The sequence below is a fragment of the Ischnura elegans genome, chromosome 1 (genome assembly GCF_921293095.1).
Source record: "Ischnura elegans chromosome 1, ioIscEleg1.1, whole genome shotgun sequence".
Lineage (NCBI taxonomy): Eukaryota > Metazoa > Arthropoda > Insecta > Odonata > Coenagrionidae > Ischnura > Ischnura elegans.
In genome coordinates, this window is record NC_060246.1 from 136,315,396 (window position 1) to 136,329,352 (window position 13,957).

At 39.9% G+C, this 13,957-nt stretch overlaps 1 protein-coding gene across 1 annotated transcript in view; it reads right to left on the reverse strand.

Moving 5' to 3' along the window:
* Window positions 1-828: 828 nt before the first annotated feature.
* The window catches only part of LOC124153606 (BTB/POZ domain-containing protein KCTD16), a 51,446-nt gene continuing 38,317 nt past the window's right edge, over window positions 829-13,957 (reverse strand). The window contains exons 3-4 of the mRNA XM_046526891.1: window positions 5,172-5,473; window positions 829-2,950 (exon numbers count right to left, since the gene is read on the reverse strand). Of these exons, the coding sequence (XP_046382847.1) occupies window positions 2,827-2,950; window positions 5,172-5,473 (426 nt within the window). The 3' untranslated portion in view covers window positions 829-2,826. The remainder of the gene's footprint in view (window positions 2,951-5,171; window positions 5,474-13,957) is intronic.

A 13,957-nucleotide genomic window follows, 5' to 3' on the forward strand; every position in this document is an offset into this window, starting at 1 on the left:
GAAATCTTTTGGCACCTCGTCGCTGGAGAACTTTTTAAAGCTCTGCCGAAGTCCCGGCGTTGTTTTCACTGGTAGAAAAACTTATATTTTATGTTAGCATCCTCTCTTCCACCTCGCGGACTTCGATATTACTTCTTTCCTATCTAATCCGTCTGTCTCTCTAATCTATCGAATATAAGAAATAGACGTCTTTTCCTCGGCTGAAATCATCTTGAGAAATAGGTCATATAGGTGATGATAGGTTTCTTGGCTATCTCGAGAGTATTCTTAGGGGTAATATACTTTTCCTACAAATCAATGTAGTTTTTATTCACTCAGATGACGGATTGGTTATAATTATACCCATAATTTCTCTAATCCTTGACATTATTTTAGTAGTATCAATGACTTTATAACCAATGCCTATGCGCAGGGCAAAAATTAAATGTTTTCAAGCATATTTTGGTGAGGTTTAGTACCGACGAAAAGTCCTATCGCCGATATGGGATGTGATGAGATTTTAATTTTGATTCGTTCACTTTTCCTTTCCCTGCTCGCGCTCCACTTTCTCTCCTTCACTCGCATTTCCTCGGGTGCTTCCTCTTCTCCCCCCTCCCTTCCCTCCCCTTCATCCCCACCATCCCCCTCTCCCCTCCTTTTCGTCCTTTCCAATTTCTCTCTCTCCTCGTTCGTCTTGTACCGCCTCTCCTCACTCTCCCTTTTCCCCCTCCTCCTCCCTTCCATTTTCTCCATACGTTCTCTCACTCTCTCAATCTTCCCGTCTCTCTCTCTCTCCCTCCCCCCCTCCTCTTCTTCTTCTGCCCCGCCCTTGCGAGATTGCCAGGTCGATGCGTCGGCCTCCCGGTCCCTGTATGCGGTGGGTTCCGCCTCGGAGAAAATTGCAACGCCGCCGCCTCCTAGCCAAAAAAGAAGTCAGCTTTCTCCTACCTATACATTTTTTTTTATTAAATTTCTTCTTCGAGTACCATAATGTATAAACGAACGCAACCATGAACACGAATACACGCGCTTATAAATATATGTGGGTGCACTCACAAACACTTGTGCTCGGCAGCTCTCTGCTTTTACTTTTCTCTCTCTCTGTCCTTCTCACTTTGGAGACTGTTCCTCCCGCGTCTCTAAGCTATTCACACGCCCTCTCCGCACTCCTTTTCGCCCCTGGGTGTTAGGGTGAGCGTAAGGGGCAAGGGAAAAATATCAGGGGGTTATCCCGTCCCAACTGCCTCGCTTCCCAACCCCCATCACCTCTTCCCCGTTCCCCTCCCTCACTTTCTTCCTTGGATTTATTTCCCGCTCCATTGGTCTTTCTTTCCTTACCCTTTTTTTCTCCTCGTCCCCTCTTATATTTCGAATCCCCTTAACCTGCTTAGCGCCTCCTGGGTTCGGGGCGTCGCGTCGTCATCTCCGCTTTAAGATGAGAATGGAATGAGGAGAATAAAGCGGACCGTTCCATTCTTATTCTCTCTCATTCTATCACCGCCTCATTTTCTTTCGCCTTTTGTCAAAACGCTCCTCATGAACCAACTTCTCCTCTCCACTTTCTTCTCTCTTCACCTTCCGCCTGCGTGTGCTTCGCTTTTTTATTCATGCCCGAGCGTTTCGGACCTGGCCTACCCTCACCTTTCTGTCCTCCTCCTCCTCTCACCATTTAATTCCTCATTTTCTTTTTCGCTGCGAGATGATTTCTCTTTTTTAATTGCTTCCTTTCAGGAACGACGCACACCGTCTCTTATTGTGCCTCTCGTTCTGTGTACTCACTCATTTCTCTTTCATTTGTGGACAATTATGCGCTAAATGTACGAAAAATTACTCTGTAACGATAATAAAGGATGCATTTTGTGCACTCTCTTTTTGTTCATAGTAACTACTACCCTCTTTGAGAGGGAATTTTTATGGAGACTTACTTGCTTGATCCCACTTGTGTTCCGTTTGTAAGTGATTATACATTCCGGACTATATAATCTGTGTAATTCTTGGAGTTATACTTAAAATCTAATATTACATGTGTGCATTTAATGTGGTCATTTCACTTTTATACGGCTTGTGCCGTAGATTTGCTACGGTTTCAGCGGGTGACTACCTCAAGATTCTTGTGTCATTGTGTTTTTGTTCGTGTGCCTTTGTGTTTATTTGAAAAAATTGTGTGTGCTTGTTTCTCTTACAAATTTGTCCCTTCTGTTTGAATGATACGCTTGTCATTGACTCATGATTATCTTTGGTGTCACCTAAAGTTTCAAGAATCTCTCACGCACACGATTTTCATTAAGATAGAGATTTGGGGATTATGAAAAAAAATCATGGCTCACACTTTCTTCCAACTCGTCATTGCTCTCACCCACGTCTTTTTCTTCCGTCCCAAAACTCACTCAAATCACACCTTGCGCCCAACCGAAGCACAAAAAACACACACATACACACTTATTATTTTAAGATGTAAAACACTGACACACTCTCCCAGCATGTTCATCTTCGCTTCCCAAGACCGATCACCCCTACCATCTCCGTTCCGTTTGTTCCGCGTGTCCATCCTTAGGGCTGAGAAGTGCGCATGCGATGCTCTGCTGTCTTTTCCAATGCCGAATCTTCGAAGATGGGAACGCAAAATAGCATATTGGGCTCCTCCATCCTAGTACACGTATGTATACGTTCAATTTCTGCGGCTCCCTCCCTTCAATTGTTCTCTGATCTTATTCTTTACTGAACCCTTCTCGTCTTGTTTTCATCTTCTTCCTTTTCCCTCGGATTTATCTTCCTCCCTACTCCTCCCTTTCTTCCCGGCATCCTCCGTTCCCCCTACTCCCGACGCCTGCCGCCGCGACCGCCTCCTTAGCACCGCACGAACACGAACTCATTGTAGTGGTTCCACCGATTCTCCTCGGCGTCCATGCCCGGCTTAAGATCCGCCGCCGACACGCCGCCCGCCGTGCCAGAACCGCATGACGCCACGCACCTGTGGGGCGAGGTTGAGAAAAGAGGAAATGGGATGAATTAATATTTAAATTACCTTAATTTATGCTCTCTGGTACGGAAAATGAAAATTATACATCTATTTTTTACACTTATTACCTCAAAGGAAAATATTTTTAAGTGAAATCGCGTTTGATCATTTTATAGCAATTAATTTGGTTATTTTTCACTTGAATATTTATACTTTTTACTATTAAGGATGTAATTTACCTGATATAATATTAGTATGAAGGTACCAAATGTTTATTATCCATGCATTATAAATGTTTTAATAACTTCCTTAGTTTATAAAATTGGTAGTTAATGGAAGACGAATATTTTTTATCCCAAATGCCTCGAAGGAAACTCTTTAAAATGACCATTTTGTTGCAGTGAAATTAGTTATTTAAATGTTGAATATTTTCCTTTTTAAAATAATTTTAAGATTAAATTTTCCCAAAGTACATTCCTAAGTCAAGGGAAAATATGTTTATTAATCTTTAATTACAAACGTTTTACATAACTGTCGTAATTAATAAAATTGTTAGATAATCAATCAACCAACTAATTTTGGTTTTTCTAGTGGTAAAATTCGTAGCTGTCATAAAAATGACTTACTTCAGTTAAAATTCATTGACCGGTCAAAGGGCATTGTGACGCTCATATTGATTAATTTTTGAAAAACTCAAGACTAATTTTGAATTATTGTCAGGTGAAAGAGTATGGACATTTCTCACGCATGATTTAAGTGGTTATAGGGCTTCAATAGTCTCAGCTTTTATAGTTAAATCTGTGATAACCCCTCTGCCCACCGACATTACATTAACTTGCTTTTCCTGATGCTTGCCTCACGCGTTGGTATCCCCTGTGAGGCTAGCAACCAACATAACACAAATGTACGCCTTTCAAAGGTAACTACGCACCAAAGTGAATAAAAAAAGAATTTCTTCATAGCACTTAACTGGGAAATGTCAAGGTAATTCTAACTTTTCCTACTCGCATAATACGTATAATTACATTTATATGAGCTTGGAATCTGTTTAAATTCATAACTTTCAAACACAAGAAAGGTTCATTGCTTCTTAGGCTAAAAATAATTATTAGTCAACAAAAATAATCACGAAGTAAGGAGCTAAAACAAACGAATTATTAAGATATAACTCCGTTGAATGAGGTGGGTTCCGTTATAATTACCGCTTAAGTTGCCGCTATTTTAACTCTATTTTTATCTCTGTTGCTGAAAGGAGAAAACATCAAATAGGATTTTCTGGGCCAACCGACTCGTGGCTGCGACCCCAAGCGCAAAAAATTTGCTCCAAGTATCATGTTAACGTGATTTAGCAGTTCTACTACGTTAAAGCTAAGCACAATTAGAGTATTCTATAGAAAAATAGTTGAATAGATCAAATGACTTGATGAATCTACAAATCCCTTGAAAATTGAATATTTTTTACCTATCGTATAGATTTTATTGTATCACTTTACCTTACATCCTATCATTACAGCGTCGTATTACTCCTCACAGGCCATAAGGTGGTCAGTGGTGTAATCTACGTTTATATAAAGCTTTTTATGTCGATTAAAAGTTAAATTGTTACCTTCTCCGAGTTAGAAAAATTTAATGTTGGCTTACAATACCTCCTTAGTAAGCATTGAAAACATATTATGGCCAGGAATCTATAGGTACATTTTTGACTGAATACAGCACATGATTTAATGTTTGTTATTGATATATTTATTAGCAAACCCTTGGGCCTCGAAGATATAATTATTCTTATCTTAGCGTTTGTTATCCGTATTGGCGTTTCAAAGTAAATCACGCTATTTTGAAATAAGATTTTAAATGTGAAAATTTATACTTGAATAAATTAGTAAGTGTGCAAAGGCAAAATTATAATATTTTATTTTCAAATAATTTACTAAAATTGCGTAAATTAATACATCACAAAATTAATCTACGGTATAAATAATCCTTTTGGCTGAAATGTATTTCTGTAAGAGGAAACCAAAACCTCGACTATGCTACCTATCTTACTCAATAATTGCAATTGCATGTATCAGGAATTATAATTTTAAAGAGGAAATAATGTCTGCATCGATCAATAAGTCATAGGTGGTAATACCGTGAGGTAAGCGCAGGGAATGCTGTGACTATGATTCCTTTTATTAAATGAAAAAGGGTGGATACTTGCGGAAGGGAGGCTATGAGAGTTCAGAGAGCTCACCTGAATCCGGCCTCTCCGAGCATGTCGAAGGCCTGCTCGATGGCCGAGTGCTTGAGGAAGAAGCGCGACGTGTACCTCCGCTCTCCTTCGGCGCCGCCTCCGTGGTCGGGGTCTCTGCTCTCGTTCAGCGTCTCGCCGAAGACGGAGCGGCACAGCGCCACGCGCCCGCACACCAGGATGCGCGACAGTTTGCGGAACTTGACGTCGGCGAGGCCGTCGCGACCGAAGGCGAAGCTGCCGCGGTAGCCCACCGTGATGTAGCCGCTCTGGGTGGACGAGAAGCCACCGGACGCAGTGGGAGTCTGCAAAGCAATTGAAACAGTCGTATGCTTAAATAAGGATCCAGGATTTTTTATGGGGGGCACAGGGGCCGTATTCTGTATTTCGTCGGTACCGCACCGGTCGGTTTCTCTTCCCAGCCCACCGACAGCACATCATTCCGTACCGACGACGGTTTCCATACCGACGACGGCAAATTCAGCGATTCAGTATGGTCGTCGGTATCAAACCAGTCGGTACGGTTCCCCCTCCTTCCCAAACAGGGAAAATCCGAATATATCCGAATTTAGAAGTCATCTAACGTGTATCCACCAATGAAAGAAGGGTAAAAACAAGTGAAGACTCATTGGCACAGTTTGCTGTCGTCATTCTCAATCTTTTTATTTGCGGAAATTACGACTTATTGCTAGATTAAGATAATCGATATTGGATAAGTTGTTAACAATGCTTATATAATGTGTGGTAGTAATGCTGCACCTAAAGATTCGAAGGAAACAATATTACAACATCACAATATAGTTTGTATGTGATGGAGATTGTTGTTGCTGGAATGAATTATTGAAACTATCCTTGAGATCGTAGTTTCTTTTAAATATTGGTTCCGTATAATGCTATTTATTCATGATTTGGTAACATAGTTGTCATTAAGTAAGTTCCGTCTAAATGATATCAACGGAAGGTTATGCCATTGGCACCGTAGCAGACGAAAATAACATACCATGGAACGTGAACGTAGGATTCAAAAGCAAATGTAAATGTCATATTAGAGGAAAAAGTTAGGAAATTGTTATAAAAATATGGAGCTGGGTGTAATAAAAAGAAGTGTAATGACGAGGAAGTAAAGAAATTGTGATTGGGTGAAATACATATGTTTAAGTTTCGCATTCCAAGTGAGTGAAAATGATAATACTGCGGCAAACCTCATACTTTTTAACAAAGATCTTCTTTTATCGTCAAGGGAATCAATGGCTGACGATAAAATTAAATATAGTTGCCTATTACAAATGAAAGAAACTAATACCGTTACGGCAAACTTCATATTTAAATAAAAAGATCTTATTTCTATGTCGAGAGAAGCGCCAAATGATGATCGAGTGAAATAATAGTTGCCTATTCAAAGTGAGATAAAGTGATAACATTGCGCCTAAACTCATATTTAATCAAAAATATCTTTTTTATGTCAAAGGAGCAAATAAATGATGATAGAGTGAAATAAATCCTATTACAAGCGAGTGAAAGTGGTAACATAAATGAGAGAAAGTCATTATATAGTGGCAAACCTCATGTTTATTAACCAATATCTTATATTTATGTCAAGGTAATCAATATAGATGATGACACAGTGAATTATAGTGGCCTATTCGAAGGGGCAGAAAAATATAACATTGCAGCAAACCTCAATATTTACTCGGTGATGAGATAAAAACAAAATAAAACGTACAATAAAGCGCACGGGGGAGTTGATGAAACCCACTTGTCGGTGGCCGTACCGACACCTTTTTGCTGTCGGCAAGGCTGCCGACGATCTCTCGCCCTCACGTCGGTGCCGCACCGATCGGGTTCGTACAGAATCGCACGACTTCTTACCGGGAGTCGGTGTGACGTCGCACCCGACGAATCGGTGCCGCACCGATGGGTTTGGAGTTACAGAATACGGCCCCAGAGGTCTTACAGACGAACGGTCTTATCATATTTGAGATTAAAAACAACATGCAGCAATTACTGTACGAAATATTCTCTTTATTTTAATATAAAAATAAGAATAAGTTACGTATATAATAACGGCAGTTTTCTAGCTTCTTTCCACTTGGACGATGCTTTTTCTCGAGCGCTGTCTAGCGAATGACCAATGACCGGCAAATCTTTCTTCATTACTTGGCCTCAAGGCTTAAATGATTTAAGCTCCGTGTTACACAAAACAAAATGAAAGTAATGATAGCCGTATAAAAAATATGGCCTAATTTTAAAGCGTCAGGGGAGGTGTGGCTCGGTGCCCTCCCCCCAAAATCCAGCTACGTGCATAACCTTTCTTCTTTATCTAAAATCAGTTGTTTTAAGTTCCGTCTTCACACAAACAATCTTCTACTCCGACAACGCAAACATTTGCGCAAAATTTCAAGGCTTTCGTAAACTGGCTCTTTTGGGTGAGTCAAAGACTCACCGGAACGACATAAATGAATACGCCCTCGGTGCGGCCATTGAATCGTGGTTTAGCAAAATGAATGATTTCTGGGTTGATTGTGTGAAATATTTCCTTGGTGAAAATAAATAAAACTTGCGAATTTGACTTTGCAAGTTGTAATTTATGACCAGTGTTTCAGGACCTAATGTGACTACATTTGAAAATGATAATTAGAATTTATATCCGGGCCTTGTTATTCAAGTTTACAAAGTGAAATTTACCAGTTTCTTTATTTCCACTAGACGTACTCTCGTAATTTTGTGTACCTCTATTAGAATTAGGGACCAGCGAGTCGCCGAAAACGAGTCCAACCGCTGACTAAGCACAAAATAATATATGTGTCTCCAAGAATAGACTCATTATTAGGAGAAAGTTGTACACTTCTTAATCCTTGAGGCTCAATTTATAATATTCGGCTGATAATTGTCGCCTTGTAAACCATCGCTGTGGGCACCGGCGCGGCGCTCGCCGCACCCCTCAGGAAATGCGCCCAAACGCCGCCGCCATCGAAGTTTTATCGTCGGCGCCCATGACTATTCAATATCTGCATCTAAATACTACCTAGCAAAATAAATGGCCCGAGCAGGCATTTAGGGAGATGTGACGGGATATTGGCCGTTAGATTGTTCGAGTATAATTAAAAAATAGCTTCGTGTTGGGAAAGATTCGTTCGAGTTCGACCTAACTTACATGAAAGTTCATTATTTATCGATGGAAAATGGGAGTTCATTATTCCCACGCACTTCCGTTCCACAAACTGCCTCCCTAATATTATCGTTTGGATTAGACCAGTAAATGTAATGCGGTCTGTTGGATGAATCTAGTCGTGTAGTCTTGAGATATATCTGTTATTCCTTTCTCTAGTAATATAATTATAGCTCGTATCCTCCAAGTCTGTAATGGCTGCCGACCTAATACGTGCAAAACCTGTGCAACACTCTCTGTTCATATTTTTTAAATATATATCTTCGGCAATTCCCACACTATTTCCACTTATACAAGGCGCAGCCCTGTGTGTTCGTAGCAGCACCCCACTTGATATTTTTAATCTTAACCTTCCTACATTGCCCTTTACGAATCTTATCTTCTTCAGGAATTTGCCAAAAATATTATTTGCACCTCCCTCTACCGATAGATTTGAAATTCTCCTCACTCCCTTCATTAGGTCTTGATACTTGCGCTTTCACTAGATTCCAACGATTGCTCCTTTGCGGAGCCGCGAGCTTTTTATTTTCCTCTTTTGATTTTGAAATACTCATGCATTGGGTATTACCTAATGCATATCGGTGTCTTTATGGTCCTCTAGCAATTTTTGAATGCTATTGCTGGGGAAAATCTGCTAAAAGTACCTATTTGTTACCAAAACGTGGGGTATGTGTTGTCAATACACCGAAAATCTTCTTCCTGATGAAAGCAAATTCGCGTGTATAAGTGTGATTTCCCCGATTGTATCGTTAAAATCGTAGATATTATCAGGAAAGCGTAATATTATTACTTCCACCAATCACTGAATTGCATAAATACAAGGCTTCAGAGTAGCAGGGCTTTAATATACTACCATCTTTCATTAAAAAAAATGATATCTGTTTCTTCCATACACATGTGGTTTCAATTTGAGCCTCCGTTTTCGGAGTATGGAATAGATTTGGGGAGAGAGGGTTTGTGCTCACTGCGACTGCTAGAGCTGGTAGCTGGATCATTTTGAGCTTGAGTAAGAGAAATAAGGGCAGTGTGAATGGAATACAGAGAAACGGATGTATGAGATTGTTTGCACAAGTGCGGCGTTGCTAAGAGCGATATTGCAGCGAGGAACCGAACAGAGCTCCCGTCCTCCCGTCGATGACCAACGCATGACGCCGAAAAAACAATGGTGAAAGCCGTATTGATGCCATCCCGCCTGCCAGTCAAACACTTCTCTTTTCAAATAAGATCATTCCTCTTTGTCACTGCTATCTGGGACTTCTATTTTGACACCCTCTGACAAATTTGTCGACAAAGTTCGGACGTTATGTCAGCGATTCTCAAATAATGCTACCTATGATCATGTCACTTTTCCGTAGCCATTTGAATCCTTTTTCGTGGTTGATTAGTCTTCAATTCTTGATATTTCTATCCGTTGTCTCCCTGTTCATCATTAATTCGGTAATGATTCTACATTTTTATACCCATTTCTTTAACCTTTATTTTCTTCCTTGATTTATGTACATCGGGGTATTTAAATGCTACAATTCGGTGACCGAATGCCTGAACTTGGAATTCCAAAATGAAGCTTAGGAAAACGTTTGCGGAGGCTTAAATAATAAGGTCATCTCAAAATTTACCTATTGGTCTCATAGCCTATGAATACGTTTCTACCGAGTGCCCTTAATATTACAAGTTGAAATTGTTCTCAGTGTATGAACTCAATGCGTATCATGTTGAATCATGTTCATTGTAATTCCTGTGAATATTTTTGCTAGGTAATGATGGGTTAAATCGGTTCAATGTCCTTTTTATTATCTGAAGAGATTACAACCCTTCAGCACTTTTTTAAAGATAATACCTTATATAGGATATAAAATTACCTGGGAAATTATCGATAATGCCTTATAAAAACATACAGATAACCTTCTAACGTAAGTACCTATTCTTGCATAATTAAACTTGCAGACTGTGCAATTAAATGTAGTCTTTCTATTTGACAAGGGTTGTTCCATTTGCGCCTATACTGGAATGAAATAATGAATGGACTTGAGCCAAGATGTAGCATCCCAGTTTATTGACGTTTAGGGGCTATTTATTATTAGCCGACACCGATTGGTCATATTTTTTCGCACATCGATGGAGTCAGATATTGCGATTGGCTTGGAGAATCGAACTGCTGGCCTTTAGCTTTCCGGGCCACTGCGGAGACCATTATGCTATCCAATTTCCTTGATGACGGGAGCAACGGATATCCAAAGTTCCGTGGTTCCATTCCCAGTCCAGGGTAGATTTTTTCTCATGGAAAGTATTGCGAAATATCCTATATATTGCTACGGCATTCTAATTAATTAGCTATTACGTAATAAGAAAGCAGTTTTGAAGTGGTTTGGGAAGGAACAGGAAGGAGTATACATAACTTTGTTACCTTCTCATTGCTTTTGCTTAATAGCGTCTGGAGATAAAATATTATTTATTATAAAATTTATTGTATTTGCATAAACTAATTGGTATTGAATGAATTGCAAGTTTTATGCTAACATTGAGTGAAATATCGATACTTTCCTCGATCGATATTCTGATAAACGTCGATAAAAACCGATTTGGGGTCAGGTTCAAGCTACCTTTGTTAATTTTATCAATATTGCGCCAAATAACAGTGAAGTGATGCTCACGATCACTGCGACAAACATTAATCTAATTCGTTTCAAGCGGCAATGTTGTGAGCATTAAAAAAATAATAAGCGAGGGAGTGAGACAGGACGAAGATTAATGATTTTCAACTAACGATTTTGCCTGTGGAGGACTCCAATCCTGGTCAAATTCGTTGATGGACGGACGAAGGTGATTGATGATGAAGCGCATGTTGGAAGTGCAAAGGAGTTTAATTCTGAGAGAAGAAATATTTTGGGGTTTCTGAGATATTGCCTCGTTTCACAGAGACCGCGACGCAGAAATAAACTAATGTGTTCGAGGAAATCACCATAGAGCGCCGATAGGTGGCGCGCCGTACGGTCTTTTGTGACGAATTCATGAATGGGAATCAGGTGCGGAGGACTGCCGGAATTCTTCTCGCTTCGCCAATTCCAGGACTTTGGGATTAGTTCCGCGGATTTCCCGGGTAATTTTTTACGGAGCGCCAAGCCATTCAATACTTGGGGAGGCCATCAGTGGCAGGGCATCAATCTTCATTTTCAATTCCGCGCACAAACCACGGGACCCATTCAAGCTCGGCTCCCTATTTTCTAACCTACGACAAAGAACGTGGCGTCACAGACTTGAAGAAGCTAAGTTTTTGAGTGCGAAAACCGAGGATATGACTATAAAAATTTTGTAATTGCTAGGTTTCGATCAATGAGAAGGGGTTTGAAGCAGTTTACCGCGGTTTTAATGCTTCGGAAACATGATATTTAAATTTTTTAGCGCTGATTATTAAAAACTGGGAGTTTTTAAGTTTTTTCTACCACCTTGTTTGTCTTGACGCCTTCCCAACTTAAGAGGATGGCGATACATGGTGGAACCGCGTAAGAGGAAACATAATCATAGATACACCAACATTGTATGTTAAAAAAATTTTTAATGGTCGGTCTCTGGTTACCACTTGGGTTAGAGGTGCCAACAGGTCAGGACAATCTCAACCTTTGAGACTGTGTGCAGTGTTGAAACCTGGTTCAGACCATTAAAATTTATGGATCATTCAATATTAGCGCATCTTTGACTATGTTTTATGTATAACCTTGATTATTCCTCGCTTATAATTTACCATACCAACATACGGAATGCTTCCTAAAACAAAACAATGTAATAAAAAAATAATAAAAAATTGTTACTAGTCTCCATTCTGTCAAAGAGAGTTGGCTAGAATTTTGTACGAAAAACCCAAAGAGGAAAAACCATTCGCCTTGACGGGGACCGGGATTCACCTTGATCCTCTGTGGATTTTTCGCACAATTTGTGCATTGCGGGTGACTCCGTAAAGTTATCACCGTGGCAAATCCCGGTATACTTAAATTTGGCTGGAAGTTTGATGAAAAAATGCTAAAAATAAAATTATCGATTTAATCGTAATCGTATTAATTAACCTTGTTAATTGTTAAAACTAACCATAACCAGTCAGTGTGACGACTTTGCTAATCTTACGGAATCAGTTGCCATCGTCCCTTCCATCAGTCTTAACCCTTAACCAGTGACGTGCTATTCTTGTTGCACTACCAGTGACGTGCGGTCTAGGAGACCGCAGTAAAACAAAAATTCATAATACGTTGCAGAGTCACCTTTATTGTTTAGTTTAATTGTTCTTTGACTTCTAGACTATTATAAAACTTATATTTAATATTATGCATTCCAAATACGAACCAAATTTTTCGGTAAACATTTTTATTTGAAACAAGATCAATAAACTGATATCAAAAACACTTGAGTTATTATTTTTACTATGGTACTTTTTTTAATTAATTATCCACGTTATGCAACTAAAAATGTTTCCTTACAAATTTATAATATAATTATTATTCTTGAAAAATCACCAGGAATTGTTTTGAACAACTTTTTGATTCATTTCCACCAGCATTAAGTTTATTGGATTTCCAATTTACTGACGTGAGGTCTCACAGACCGCTACTCAAATTCAGTTTCAACTTTTCAGAAATAATTAACAAGAACGTTAAATTTTGAGAGTTCCATGTCCTTATTATACAAAATTACGACGCTCACGATTATTATTGATATTTTGAAATGGCATTTTTGAAAATATTCATAATTTTAGAAACACCGCGGTCTCCCAGACCGGACGTCGCGTCACCGGTTATGGGTTGATCAATCTTTCTAGCTTATGAGACTAAGATATTCGCAGTCAAACTGTGGATCGGAAGAGAAGCGTTTATAGCGACCCCTCAGAGAGTTGCAGGGGGTGTGAGGAGAGATCCTCACGGGGTATTGCACAGGTGGTTACCGATTAAGGTACCGAAAAGGGGTCAGTTGGATGCGTTCCAGCCAGCCGGATTTATGCCTTGCGCTCCACATTCGCCGTCTTGAGGCCCGTTCCAGCTTTGCCAAGTGACCTTTCCCACGGTTGGGAAGGAACCTGCTCCATTTCCACCGCTCAAAATCCGCAAGTGGGATGGCTTTAGGTACGTGACATTGGGCCATATAATCCTGCATGCAGCGGCGGCGCTGTCTCCCGACGATAGTTTGCCATAATTCCTGCGAGCCCATTCCCCCAAAAGTAATTTTCATCAGCTCTGGCCTACTTCGCTGGAGAATATGGGTTTGCTGGCCTATATATAACAGGTGCTTTTGCGTTAGCTCGCTAGCCCACAGTCGTCATGGCTGGCCGTTGTCATCTCTCTCTCTCTCTTCATGGGGAAAAATATTTGCATGGTATATGACGCGCGTGCGCATAACGGGCTTTTTCAGTGTCTTCTTTTATTTCCCTCGGGAAAATTTTATGCTCCTCAAATGGGCGACCCAGTGAATAAAGTACTTATACGTACAAAGCGTGCAGAAAACAATCTGCATAGGTCAGCATTGAATTATTCCTTCAAAATTATTGATGTAAAATATATTTTATTCAAATTTTACTCAGAAATATGTGATTAGCAAGTTATTTGATGGAAAAAAGCAACGTTGCAGTGTAAATGGGGTC